The sequence below is a fragment of the Galleria mellonella genome, unplaced genomic scaffold (assembly GCF_026898425.1).
Source record: "Galleria mellonella isolate WM207_F2 unplaced genomic scaffold, CSIRO_AGI_GalMel_v1 utg905, whole genome shotgun sequence".
In the NCBI taxonomy this organism is placed as follows: Eukaryota; Metazoa; Arthropoda; class Insecta; order Lepidoptera; family Pyralidae; genus Galleria; species Galleria mellonella.
Genome location: NW_026442174.1, coordinates 4,103,527 through 4,118,439, shown reverse-complemented (window position 1 = coordinate 4,118,439; position 14,913 = coordinate 4,103,527). Strand labels below are relative to the sequence as shown.

At 30.3% G+C, this 14,913-nt stretch overlaps 1 protein-coding gene across 1 annotated transcript in view; it reads right to left on the bottom strand.

Moving 5' to 3' along the window:
• Window positions 1-735: 735 nt before the first annotated feature.
• Window positions 736-14,913, bottom strand: part of LOC116412672 (adipokinetic hormone/corazonin-related peptide receptor variant I-like) — a 97,077-nt gene continuing 82,899 nt past the window's right edge. Inside the window, exon 8 of the mRNA XM_052902545.1 lies at window positions 736-3,833. Within this exon, the coding sequence (XP_052758505.1) occupies window positions 3,639-3,833 (195 nt within the window). The 3' untranslated portion in view covers window positions 736-3,638. The remainder of the gene's footprint in view (window positions 3,834-14,913) is intronic.

Below are 14,913 nucleotides of genomic sequence, written 5' to 3'. Positions count from 1 at the left end.
AATTTATGCGTAAAGTATATATACCTTACAATACAGTTGATAAACTGTATTATATATACCTTTACAGACGAAATTTTATCTTTTTAATTTGCAACTTATGTTTATTAGAATACTAATTACTTCAACTTTATTACTTCACTGTCACTGAAAAAGTTTAATATGGTATTTTAGTAATTAATTTTAACTTTATCATCCTGATGACGGTAGATATATCGACTATATTGTCGAATTACGGTCACCAAAACAGCAACAGTTGACGCTGACCACTGACTTCTAATGTAATAGTGTATATATAATATTTTATTTATAAGCAATGAAAATCGGGGCTACTCGACTAGTTTTAGACTCAATGGAGCGTTTATTTATTAAAATATGACTAACAATAGTTATTATTAAAAAAAATCTTTATTTAATACAATAAGAAAAAAATATTTATGAGCACTTGTTTATAGAAATAATTACTTAAGTACCTACTTAAAAATTTAATCTAATTTCTTTTACCAGCAAAGATTTAAACCATTATTCTGCGGACCGTGATGTTAAATACTTCTTTACAATGCTTTGTAAAATAAATTGTACATCATCAAGTATTTCCACTTTGATAAATGAAACAATAAAATGATTTTGTAATTAGTTATTTAATCTGAAAATTGAAAATAAAATGATTAATCCATATTTTCAAAGATACAAAAATAATGTTTGTATTAATTAAATTTCTATTACACGAATTCCAGTAATCTATAAGTATTTTTAATATAATAATAACCACCGGTAGGTATTTGTATAAAATGAAGGAAAAACAAATCTTACTGGGTGTTGTTATGTATAATTGTAGTCTGTTTCGATAGAACTACTCTCTAAATGAATTTAACAACAAATCGAAACACTCAATCAATTTTTTTTTATCTGTACTACTTAATAATAAATAAGCTTTTGTCATTTGTTTACATTTTTATTAAGTTTTGTTGAAACAGATAATAATTTTTGTTTTCTTATAATAAGGGAACTTAATGGTCAAAGAATAGTCAGAAGCGTGATTAGGAACCCATTCATCACCAAAGCCTAACTTCAATTGTCAATCCTCTTGCCTAGCATGAAAACTACTGCCAAAACCCCCATAGGAGGAGACCTGTGTTCAGCTTTGGACAGTTAACGGCTGATAAGATGATAATGATTATATCGTAAACGTAAAAGATTTCAACATTACGTGTCATAAAAACGCTCAATGTGACTCCATTATAGATTATGTTTTCCTTTCATTTTAATTTATTACATTATACACATATTATACTAAGAACTACCTCATCCACATTTGCTGAATTTCGTGATGAACAGTAGTTAATTTGAAAACCAGAAATAACACTGACAATAATACAACTTGGTCTTAAAAATATGTATTATTTTTACATATATAAGTAAGTTAACTACGTATGATGACGAATTCCGTATGAACACAACGTTTCAATATTTATCCTCATCCCCAAGATATCGTAAAATGACTAAACAACCACATCAGAATACTCCAGTGCCATAGATTAAAACTCATAGTCATTTCGGTAATAGTACCCAATATTCTCATTTATATACTATAAACATGGCCAAGCCTACAACCCTTCTGATGGTAAACGGTTATGGTTAAATGATGGACGTGATGATGTGCCCTATTTGTTTTCTTTTATTATCTATGGGATTTTAAATAGTCGTAATGATAATAATAACATCTTTGTATCATAGTTAATTAGTGATACATATAACTGTTATTATAAATATACTATTATATGTATACTTTTAACAGCATTTTATACAATGACTTTATAAATGACAAATTGTATAAAAAACTAAAAGTAGCTTATATAAACCTATATCAAATCATTGGGTAAAATTTTTTATTTACATAATTTTTATACATATACATTCCCAATTTATACATTCATATTTGATACAAATATAAAACGTAGATAATACCTTATTTATAAATTATTTAATGTAGTTGTAGAATAACAAATTTACAACGTGACTAGATAGAAATATCAATTTTTTTACAATTAACTACCTAATATTTACAGTAATATTCTCAGGTATACAGTTGACTTTTTTAAATGGGGAAGAAAGTTTAAAAAATTAAAAGAATTATATATATTAAAACAGGACTTCCATTCACACTAAATACTCAATATGACATTCAGTAAGGAGAAAGGTAGATAGACTGCAATTTAAAAGTGCATACAAAAACAGTGCCTTCAAAGCTAACGAAATGTTTATAACAGCGATACTATAGATTAGAATAAGAACTGCCACAATCGATTTTATTCATTTTATTCAGTCAGGCAAAATCTCCTCTCTATTAAAGTTAAATTTAAAGATCTAGATTCGCGGAATCAACATTCAGAGGGCGAGAACATAAATTACAAACTTGCCGCCGTTAACTAATACAAATTACTAATTAATTATTCAAAACCTTAGAGATCTAGAAAGTCAATGTAAAGTTATGGTAAAGATAACTATATAAAGCATACTAAGTGTATTAATAATGATAAGAAATTAAAATTGATTAATAAAAGTACTAATAAATAACCTTAGCAAAAACAGCACCATCTACTTTCAAACTTGATACTATAAAAGTATTTTAAATTTATACATAATTGAATATAATAAAAAAAATCAAATATAATATGATTAAAAGTTAAGTATAAAATAAAAAAAAATATAATAAACTGAATACAATATAATATATATACTGTCAGTATTGGTCTACTGACAGACGTATACTAGTGCATTCAACCGCTTACAAAGTCGTCATTAAAAATTAGATTATTAGGTACTTATTACGACATCTATAGTAACAATTGAGCAGGTGTTTAAATAATATACATATAATTAATTATCTACTTTAATAATATAAAAAGTAGCAGTAATTAACAGAACACCCATATACATATAAACAAAATCGTTAACATACTTTTGAATATTTCGTATTAACTAAATAGCTTTTCATGAAATTGGTTGTTATTTTTCAACCAATGAACGAAACATTTTTTGCAAAAAAAAACAATTTTTCGCGAAAAATGTTTCATTAATTGGTAGATGCTAATAATTCCAATTTGACTTTGCATTTACGCTAATATAACAAAGAAAAAAATACAGCACTACATATTTCTGGTCTTAATGTTAAAAATAATGATAAGTATCACACGAGTGCTTGATGTGAATCAATCGCCTCGTTCTCAAATTAGGATACCGTGTGTTATAAGAAACCATACACAAACATCTGGAGGCACACTCATAACACCCAGATCCTAGCCAATTCAGATTGTTTCATTCTCTAAGTTGACCCGACCAGGAATCGAATCCGAGAATTCATTTACACAAAGCAACTCAAGGTGCCCAACACAGCACCAGAGATGTTATTAAGAACATGCGGAAAACAAAAAAAATAAATAAATAATACAGTACACAATTTTACATTAAATTCGGTTTTCTTTAGGTATAGTAGGTAATAGCGATTGTAAACCACTATCTGAGTTTACCTTACGTAATGTATTCATACAAATAGACTAAAATATGTCCCTACACAAATATAAGTTAGAACTATTTGTACAAAGTTTATATTAAACCATTAGGGTATTGACCACTTACACTTAAGGTATGTAGCTGCGTCCTGGTGTATGTAAGACAAACACTTCACAACTTAGAGACGGTCTCACTATGCGATCTTCAATCGAACGCTCACTTATAAACTGTATTGGGTCGGAATTAGCACTGGGCCGTACTGTTGAGATTGATGTTTCCTCGAAACGCACCGGGTATCGACGGGAACAGTTACTGGGGCGTACCTGTATCAAAAATAATATAAATTTATTATGACAAAATAATTATATCAAAACAATCCGTCTCAAAATCACGGAAATAAAGTTTTTTGAGTGGCGACCCCCAGACAAATGCAGTGTACGATGACCCTCCATTACATAGAGCGACAACCTCAAATGCATTACAGGAAGTCAGTGGAAGTCGAAATAAAAAATTAATTTAAACGCAATTGTATTTGTTACTAAAAACAAATTTCGAATTTATTGTACTAAGAAATTTCATTCATTAATTCAAAACATTGTAAGACCACTTTTTTCCTTCTCTCGTTAAAATTCTTTGCCGTTGTTAAATATTATCCTGACATAATTAAATTAAATATCCCGAGTAGACCCTGCGCCCATTTATTTTCCTACTTATTAAAATAACGTAACTCTTCCTAACTCAAACCATCAAAATAAAGGTTTCAAGTTTTTAATTTAATAGTGTTTAGTAATATGAAAAAAATAAAAACCGAATATTATGATTTTATTTTTGGGCATCTATAGTTTTTATTAGTCTGATTTTGAGCTCCTAATCAAAATTATATCCAGTATTTATTTAACGATTATTATATACATAAAAATGTATATTTTTAATAAATTATTTTTATATAAATGTGTACAATGTATTTTCCATTGTACACATTTGTATAAAAATAACTTAGTATATATCCATAAGTATACATAATAATCATAGTTACTACCTAACGACAGATGTCTGTCGCCAGGTTTCTAATAACATAATGGAAACAATTATGAACTATGATTATCAAAACCAAAACCTAGTCTATATCTAAAATTGATAATCAAAAACAAGGCTTAAGGCCAATCTAACACTATCTTACTTATATTTAGTTTATACTGATCCTTACAATAATTATTTTGCTGTAATATTAATCTGTAATTTAGTGTTGTCTGTAACGCAAAGTACCGCAATATACCCTAAATTGAACAATTAGCTTTTGATATAATTTATAGCACTCAAAACTCGAATACTTCTCAGTGTTACAACAATTATTTATAATTCAATTTGTTGATCGAACAACAAAGTACTCAACTAATTGTGATAAATATTTTTATGCAACATTATAAATTAGGTTTTGTTTTATAATTCCACGTTTAAAATCCTCCAAATTTATTATTTATACAGAAAATCTGTTTATCGACTCCTCTATTATAACTAGGTAGGTACACTTGTTTACGGATAGGTCCTCCAGACAGACTTCTTTATAAGGCCAGTTAAATGAAATTTAATCGATCCGTCAGTATTATAAAGGCCCATTAGAAGTGATTGATGGAGATATATAATTAAATGCTCACCAACATTCAATCGCAAACTAGGCATAGATATACTTTAATGTTTTTTTAATTACTTTTTGGTAATTTTTTATGCAACTTGAAATAAAAAATAAGCGAAGATCTACCTGATAGGAAGGGGTAATCGTCGCCATGGCTATGAATAGCACCATAAATACCATAGGATACGCTGTCATATCCATTGTATCACTAATGCATTGTCATTCTTGAGGACTGAGTAAATTCACTGACATGCTATAGTTACATGCTATAGTTGACATGCTATGGGTACTAATCCATTCACATGGACCGGCTTGAAGACGAGATCAGATTTTGGTAGCGTATAAAATAGAGTTTTAGATCACTAAAATAAGGTTTGTTTTTCAATTATGCTTTTTTTTTTGTTATCATTTAAACATGACAAAAGAAGTGAGATGTAAAAATAAAATTTATTTTAATTATTTTAAATTTTCTTTCTGTTTTAAATGCGAAGATATGCTCTCCTTTCGGAATCAGTCTGTGTGACTGAACACTTAGTGGCAAAAACACGAATGAGACAAAGATGCTCAAGCTTTTGTAAAATGACTCCCTTTAGTATTACTGTTCAGTTAATAAATTAATGAAATTATTTTCAACATTATTAGAAACAATCAAAGAAATATTAAATACAATTACTGTTATACTATAATTGTGTTTTGAACAATACAACGAATGAATAACAGTTGACTTCGAATTTCATTGATGTTCATTTAAAAGTTCAAAGAATAAAATAAATAAAATCATTCTTAATATTTTGTTATTAGAATAATAAAATTGTAATTGCAAAATTACATCATCCCATTCAGTGGAACTGAAAAACTCCTTTTTAAATCATCACTCCTTTAGATATGTACGTTACTTAAAAAACAAAGTCGAATAGAGACCTTTCAAATTGCATATAAATGCATATAATAGCTATAAACCATGAATGTACATTAAACATGTGGTGTATTTGTGTAAATATAATTTAAATTGATTCAGTTTAATTGAGTACCAAATATTCAAATATACCAACTTCCATTTGAGTGAAATTAATTACTGCGCCACATGGCTTTAGTTGAAAGAAGTGGATATTTCCTAAACTATTAACTTCAACCATAATAGTTCAGTTCATACATTGTAAGTGTAAATACAACAAAGTTTTCGTTTGACAGGTCTCCCTTGACTACCAATTACCGACTTAAATGAACTTGCTATTATTGTGACGTGAAAGGTGTGCTAATACAAATGCGTGTTTATGTAACTATTGTTTAAAATTATTAAAACTTTTAATATTTCATACTAAAAGGAGAAACAGAATAAATAAGTACTTATGATAACATATCGTATTTACTTCTCACATAATATATAGCCCCCCCTCTATCCCATATATAAATAGCTGGCCATAAATACTGTTACATAAAAACTTTACTTTTTTTAACCTTTTAATTATATTGAATTTGGAACACGTTTAAAAAAACTTATTTCGATTTCACGCCATTTCACATATTTTTTCGTGTTCATTATCAAATTACAATATGGAATGGGGGTTTAAAAAAAATAGGATTATAGTGATTGCAGTGCACTTTACACAAAGTGGGTATGGAGCCGTTGGTCATATTCCAGACACTTCAAAAGCTTGATATCAGCCGTATGTTCCTATATCGTACTATCAACAGATACAACAACACTTCCTCTGTCGAAAACAAGAAAAGATCGGGGCGGCCGCATGCTGTTAGAACTACAAAGACTGTTGAATGAATTAAGAATGCTGTTAAAGCCAGAATTCGACGAAACCCCATTTGAAAGGAAAAAAATCTTATCGTGAGAAATGAAGATTCCCTCTAGGACTCTGTCGCGTATTATAAAACAAGACCTGAAGCTCGGTGTTTATCGTCGATAATCAGGACATGTCCTAAACCAATCTATACAATTAAATTTTCACGATTGAGGAACACTACAATAAGCAAAATGATAAAGTGTACGCTCACAGTTCTAAAGAAGCTGCTCAAGTGGTCAGAAAGGTACAACGTGGCCATCATCCTGCGTCAGTGATGGTTTAGTGGGGCGTGTCTTATCAAGGAGTCACAAAACTACATTTTTGTGAAAAAGAAGTGAAAACTTCAGCTAAAGTGTATCAAGATACAGTCTTGGATCGTGTTGTTAACCTCTCAGCAATACACTTTTTTAAAATATACCGTGGCCTTTCCAGCACGACACTGCACCTAGTCACAAGGCACGAGCTACCTAAACCTGGCTTGAAACCAACGTTCCGGACTTTATAAGAGCTGAAGACTGGCCCTCATCTAGCCCAGACCTCAACCTTTTAGAATTCAAATTATGATCACTTTTAGAGTACATGGCCTGCTCTGAACGGCACGGCGACATTGAGTCTCAATGAGAATGTATATTTTTAATTTTATGTATGTTTTCATAATATATATTTGTATATGTGAGTAATATTTGTTTAATGTATTCATGTAAATAAATTTTTATGATCACAATGTGTAGCAGTTCTCCATTGTATGTGTTTTATAATTTGTAAGTCAATATGAATACGTTTGTTACAATTTATCTACAGCGATGTTAAATTTTTAACCGCTTAATTACATTTTCGTATTGTCATAGGTTGACCGAGACAAAATGCTGTAGAGCATTAAGTCCGTCTTCTGTGCCATTTTTTTGTAATTTGGATAATGAAGAATAAATAAGCTATTTTCTTTTTTCCTACATAAATGATCTTGGTAGTGTAGTGGATTAGATGACTACCTATTTCCCCAATGGTTACGAGCCTCGTACAATATTACATTTGTATTTATGAGCAATAATCATTTGTAATGATCTATAGATTTTCTAACTAAAGGCAACGGTTATCGGTTTCTATCGAGTGGGCCATCGCCTTATTTTCCATTTTAAGTAACATAAAAAATATATATGAAATCACAAAAAAAAAATAACAATTAAATAATAACTATGCTCAGTTTGCCGTGTGGTCCCGGCATAGAATAGGCCACCTCTTTCTTTCTCGTGGGAGTCGTAAAAATCGACTAAAGGAGCGCGAGGGATAAGCAGCAGCGTCCCTCTTAAAATATCTCTGAAAGCCTAATTATGTTTGCCCACCCGCTTGCCAAGCATGGCAACTACTAAAACTCCCCTTATTGGGAACGCTTATGTCCAGCAGTGGACATGTAAAGGCTGAAATAAAAATAAAGTGCTCAGTTTTAGACTAAATACCGTTGTATTTTTATTTAGATATATCCTACCTATATATATTAATACCTTCTTATGCGCCTTTATCATGGTGACGAGTCTATCAGATATATATTTATACATTACAGTAGATTAGATTTTATTTATAATTGACCTTATAATTAAATATAGGCCTGTAAAGAGGACTTATCCAAATTCTCCGTATAAGTAATAAAATAGAAAAATTTTAAATGTCCACTTATAAATCAAAACAAAATATACAATTTTTTTTATAGATAACAGTCATTTGAAGTTAAAGAAATTCTTCTTTAATATATAAACAGAATAAATTTTTTCGAGTAGTCAAATGTTTATAATGTTATCTTTATATTGTAAATGGTTTTAAATAGTCTTTAATAGTCTCTACCTACTCCACTTAATACTCTGAAATATAAGTACCCAAATTAACTTGTTTGAGTAACAAGATTACCTACTTGCCTTGTTTCGAAAACATTGCTTAATTTTCACCTACAAAGCAACTTTTCACAACAATAAATTATACATGTATCAAAACTTTGAATAAAGTCCATAGACTAACGTTGAGAGGTTTCTAAACATTTCATTTTGCTATTCGAACAGGGAAATGCTCTGATAAAATATTATTGTTCCAAAATTAAAAACGACGAATTTCAAAGGCAGCAACTGGATAAATAATTCCATTGTATCTACGTAGCGACACATTGTTGGAATTTATTTCCAGTCCATTCGAGACCTACATATATTATAGTATATTTAAATTATTTTAAGTTTTAAAATATAGATACACGTACATAAAAAGACTTTTTTATGTTTTAAATCATCAGTACGATGGGCTACTTGAATTAATTGATGCCAGTTTTTTTTTTTTTTTTTTTTTGTAACAAATATACGTTGTAACAAATAATGAAATTTGCATCGATTAGAGAACAATATTTTATCAAGTTTTCTGGAATCCCTATATATCTTTTGCGTTTTTTTTTAATTCATTTTTTATTAATTTATTATGTTACATAATATCTGTACGAGATTCAGGTAAACACTTTTAAAACTTCACAGAAAAATCAACGTTGCAGCGCTTATGTCTCTCAGCTCAGTTATGTCTCAACACAGCTATGTTGAGACATAAGTGAGTGGAAGCATTCTTTGTAAACTCAGCGACACCGTATCTATTCATGATCTACTTAAGTATTCATGTACATCGCTTTATGTTTCGTTCCTTTGTTTATGTTCGATAATATTATGCAAGGAAAAAATTCTATTCTATTTTGGACAAAAAAATTATAAGTGATATGCATGGTGAAGGGAAAATATGTGTTTTTTTATACAACTTAGAATGGCAAACAAGCTCACGGCCCACCTGATGGAAAGTGGTAACCGTCGCCTACAGACATAAGCAGTACCATGGACATAACAGAGTATACTGTTTCGCCGTTGCCATTCCTGAGGACTCAGGTGTTATTCCTCTGTACCCTGTGTATTCACGCCATATCCCACTCTTCAAATCGAAACACAGCCATGCAAACACAACTGCTTCACGGTTGAAACACGAATGGGCCAGAGGTACCCAAGCAATCGACTTGTAATCGACGTGTAATTGACTACAGCATACTGATTGTATAGATATAGCAAGGCACGTACTATTTTTTCAGCGTAAAAAGGGAAAGACCTCTAAATTTATATATTACAACACAAACATAGTAGTCAATAAAATGTAAACTGAAAATAGTATTAGTTTATTCATTATTATCCTACCACTATTATAAAAAAAACCGAATTTGTATCAATTGATGGAGATTTGATAACGAACTACTAAAGTGATATTTTTAAGTTTACTTCAAATAAAGATTCACCTAAGAAAAGCCGAGATACAAATAGTGTATATATAAGGATACCGATTATATATAAAAATTGAAATGTGAACTCGATATTATTGTAACGATAATATAAACAACAGCAAGCTTTTTTTTATACTATGAAAGTGTCAAACGAGGTATTTCAGTATAAAATATATTCTAACACTCTTATTTTAGGGGACTCTTATCTTTTCATTACATTAACTTTTACGTTTAGTTTAAAACCAAACCTGCTAACCAAAGTTAAATAGAGCGAAGATATATGTCACGTTCATTACTTAATTAAGTAATGAATACCATTCATTCAATTCTAAGGCCTCATCTTAGTTTTGTTTAGCAACTCTATAAAGTTTTGGTTACAGTATAGTAATTTGTAGATAAAAACCCTCTTTAATACTAGTAATAATGTAATGTAATCGTGATTAATTAATTAATTTGAACTAACCATGCGACTTTTTTATATTTATACGATACATCTACCTAATGGTAAGTGATATAATAAATTAAATTTATTTTTGTAGGTCAAATGTTCAAAGCAAGGTTGCATCAAATATATGGCTCTCAATATGCTGACTTATTCAAAGACTTCTTATTAATATTATTAATATATAATTATTAATATATTAAAAACCGACATTCACATAGATAATCCGATCAGGCTAAATAAAAAATTAAATAATTTTGTAAACAATATCTTTCAAAACTTGTAAATAAAATTGCAAAATTATTAAGAACTTTAGACAAAACCGCTTCCATTTTCTTTGAAATTGGAAAAAACAAACAATAGCTTAAGCATACATGAGGAAAAGTAGTAACTTCGGCTTATAGACATAAACAGCATTATGAATATCACAGAATACGCTGCGATGCCCATTTCCCTAACTACTCGTATATACGCACACATTGTCACATGTACAGGTGTTACTTGTTTTTGTAGTTGTGATAATTACGGATCATGGCGTTTTTTTTTTTTTGTTTTTTTAGTGTCTCGAATAAGAGTTTTAAAAAATATAAGATTTCATTTTTTATGACAAGACACAATCATACAATCACAGTTGCTTAGCGATACAATCATAATATAAGATTATGTTCCTCAAGAAGATTTCAATTGTGACAAATTCAGTTATTTTGATTTCAAAATTAAACGACTGAACCAATTTTGATAAAATTACTATGAGATTAATTTGTAAGAATATCCTTTCAAATAAAAAAAGAATTTTCCGAATCGGTTTATAACTTGAATGGTTTATTTTCTCTTCACAAAAGGTAGTATAAAGTGATAACTTGAGGTACAATTTGATATGAAGACCAATTTTGTGAGATACTGGTGCTTGCGGTAGGTTTTGAAGAACCTGTGTTACAAGGTTTATAACTGACGAAGTTGTGTAGTAACAGACATAAAAAAACAACCGTATTGAAAACCTCCTCTTTTTAAAGTCGGTTGACAAATGACACAGTGGTCTCCAGATTGCTTTTGTACAAAGTCTCCCTCTGGTATTTTTACTATAAACACATGAATAGCAAGAATTTAGTAGTGGTAGATATCAGAATGTAACTTATTTATTCCTGAGGGAAATCTAAACAGATTTAATCTAAAATATTTATAAACAACCGAGTAATTTCATCTTAGCACCAATAGTAGTTCTGTATGATTAGTCTAGGATAGACATTACCATCTTTCTATTACGATGGATGTAACCCTGATGCAATCTTTGAAGAAATTCGCATAATATACTCAAGCCTCAGGGGTAATGATATGAGTGATACTATACCGAGACGTATTATAGAATGATAATAATATATTTACAACCAAATTCAAAAAGAAGGAGATTATCAAATACAATATATATATATATATATATATATATATATATATACGATTGATTGACAGTGTGAAGTATAAGCAAACTGAAGTGGCAATGAGCTGGTTACATAGCTCGAAAAACAGACAACCGATGGGGAAGAACCTCGTACAGGCAAACGTAGTGTAGGACGAAACTCCACTAGATGGGGTGACGACCTCAAATGCATTGCAGGGAGTGGGTGCAAGTGGCTCGGGGCTATCCTTTAATTTTGGACCTATGTTCAGCAGCGGATAAATAATGGCTGACATAATGATAATGATGATATGTATTTAACTTAATTTTAATTTGACAATAAAGAGTACTTATCCATATTTGTCACCGTTTGGTCCCCAGTACATAATGGCCACTTCCTTTTCCGTAGGTGCCCCAAAAGGCAACTAAGGAAACTTAATAGTTAAGGGATGAGCAGCAGCGGCCCTTTAAGAACAACACCAAAGCCTAACTGCGGCTGCCAAGTCGTCTGCTAAGCGTGGCAACTACTGGCAAAACCCTTCTTATGAGAGAGGCCTATGTTCAGCAGAGAACAGTTAACGGCTGATATAACAATAATAAATATATAGTTAACAAGTCAAATACATCATACAATATGAAAGTACTTCGAACAGATCTATTAATTAGGTACTAGGTACTATCTATACCTACTTACGGTAGTTTAACAATTTCAAAATGGTTCACTGGAGATACAAATTGGGTCGTATAACACTGACTGACTAACCTACTCTTTGTCTTTTTCTCAATGTCCTCTACCCAAAGGTTGTCTGGAAGAGATTGCTTAGCGATAAGGCCGCCTTTTGTATCACTTCTCATTAATATTTACTGTATTTGTTATTTCTCTTTTTACTTGGTGCAATAAAGTGTAAATAAATAAAAATAAATAAAACTCAATATGTCTGTGGTTGTAGTTACTGATTTTTTTTTTATAAAACTTAAAATGGCATACAAGCTGACGGCCTACCTGATGGAAAGTGGTAACCGTCGCCTGTAGACATGAGCAGTACCATGGACATAACAGAGCATGCTGTTTCGCCCATGATACCCTCCTACGTTGCCATTCCTGAGGACTCAGATGCTATTCCTCTGTAACCTGTAAATTCACGCTATATTCCATCCTTCAAACCGAAATACAGCCATGCAAACACAACTGCTTTACGGTATAAACACGAATGTAACAGAGGTACCAAGCAATCGACTTTTGTACAAAGTCTCCCTCTGGTAGACTATAAATAATGTAAGACAACAATGTTGACGAAATAAGTATAACTATTATTTATTTAGATAAATAAATAAAATCTCCTCTCAATGTACTTAAAAAGCTCGTAGATAACATTAAAAATGACGTTGATCTTAACAAAAACCAAGATGGAAGTTTGATGTACATAATGTATAAACAATAATCTCGTGATTAATAAATTTTTTTTCAATCTGAAGATTTTGTGAATAATTTAGGTTACATCATAGATAACGGTTACATCATAGATGTCATAGATAGATATTATCTTATCACTCCAAATCTCAACATAGTATCAAATTCAGGAACATTCTTTATCCGTTATATTCTCCTTCCTTTCCAGTGGATGTCGTAAGACGTTTTTCCCAAAGATACACGTACTTATAAAAAAGCGAAAAAAAAATCTTTTCCATCCTAAGGTTCTCTGGAAAAGATTGCTGTTTAGCGATAAGGTCGCCCACTGTTGCCTTTTTATCTTGCTTTTATGTTATTATTTATTAATTTTGTTTGTGTACATATGGTTAATCTTTATCATCTGTATCATTTTTTGAAGGGAACAATGATGAGTTTTCATTCATTTATTCATCCATTCCACGTAATAACTTCATAACTTGATGCACTTTTAATACCTGAGTAATAACATATACCAGAGGAATAACATCTGAGTCCTCAGGAATGGCAACGCATGGGGGGTATCATGGGCGAAACAGTATACTCTGTTATGTCCATGGTACTGCTCATGTCTATAGGTGACAGTTACCACTTTCCATCAGGTGGGCCGTCAGCTTGTTTGCCATTCTAAGTTGTATAAAAAAAAATCTATAAAATTGTTAACATTTAATAGCATTCAATATAAAAATCTTACTAATGAATTTCAATTTTAGTTTATACAAGTTATTGCACGCAGATTTGCGTGAATTTTAGAAGTATGAAAATGTAAATGTAAAAAGTATGAAGTATGAAAATAATATATACCACTTCCATATTCACAAGTTTTTAAGTTAGCTCATCAGGAATACAAATATGTACGCATCATATCTAATGCAGAAACAAACATACAGACAAACAGATAAAGATTCTAAAAAACCATTATCTTCTCACCCTTACCCCAACTATTATTTGAGGTTGGTATAATATGTTTTTCTCTTCCATTCTTCTCTATTCGCAGTCATTTCCGCATTCACTCCTATTCTGGTCATATCATTTTTCACGCATTCAAAAAAAAAATTACTCAAGAAAAATCTAAAAAATATTGTTTTTAATTCTATTGCTGGATTATATATTAAGACGCCTTACATAAATTTTTACTGTACTTATACAATTGTATCGTTGTGTTTGTAAATTGCCTTGCTTATTTCCTATATTGTATAATGCAAATAAGGTATACTCATTCATTTATTCATTCATTCATTTTTCTCCAATATCTCCTATGTATGGTATAGTTACAACTTTATCATAGGTATTACTAATATAAGATAACTTAGACCTTAACATGTTAGATAATAGATGTCTAGATATAATAATATTGAGTACAGTTTCTATTACTGAACAAATTAATTCTACGTAGATATCGGTTGTTT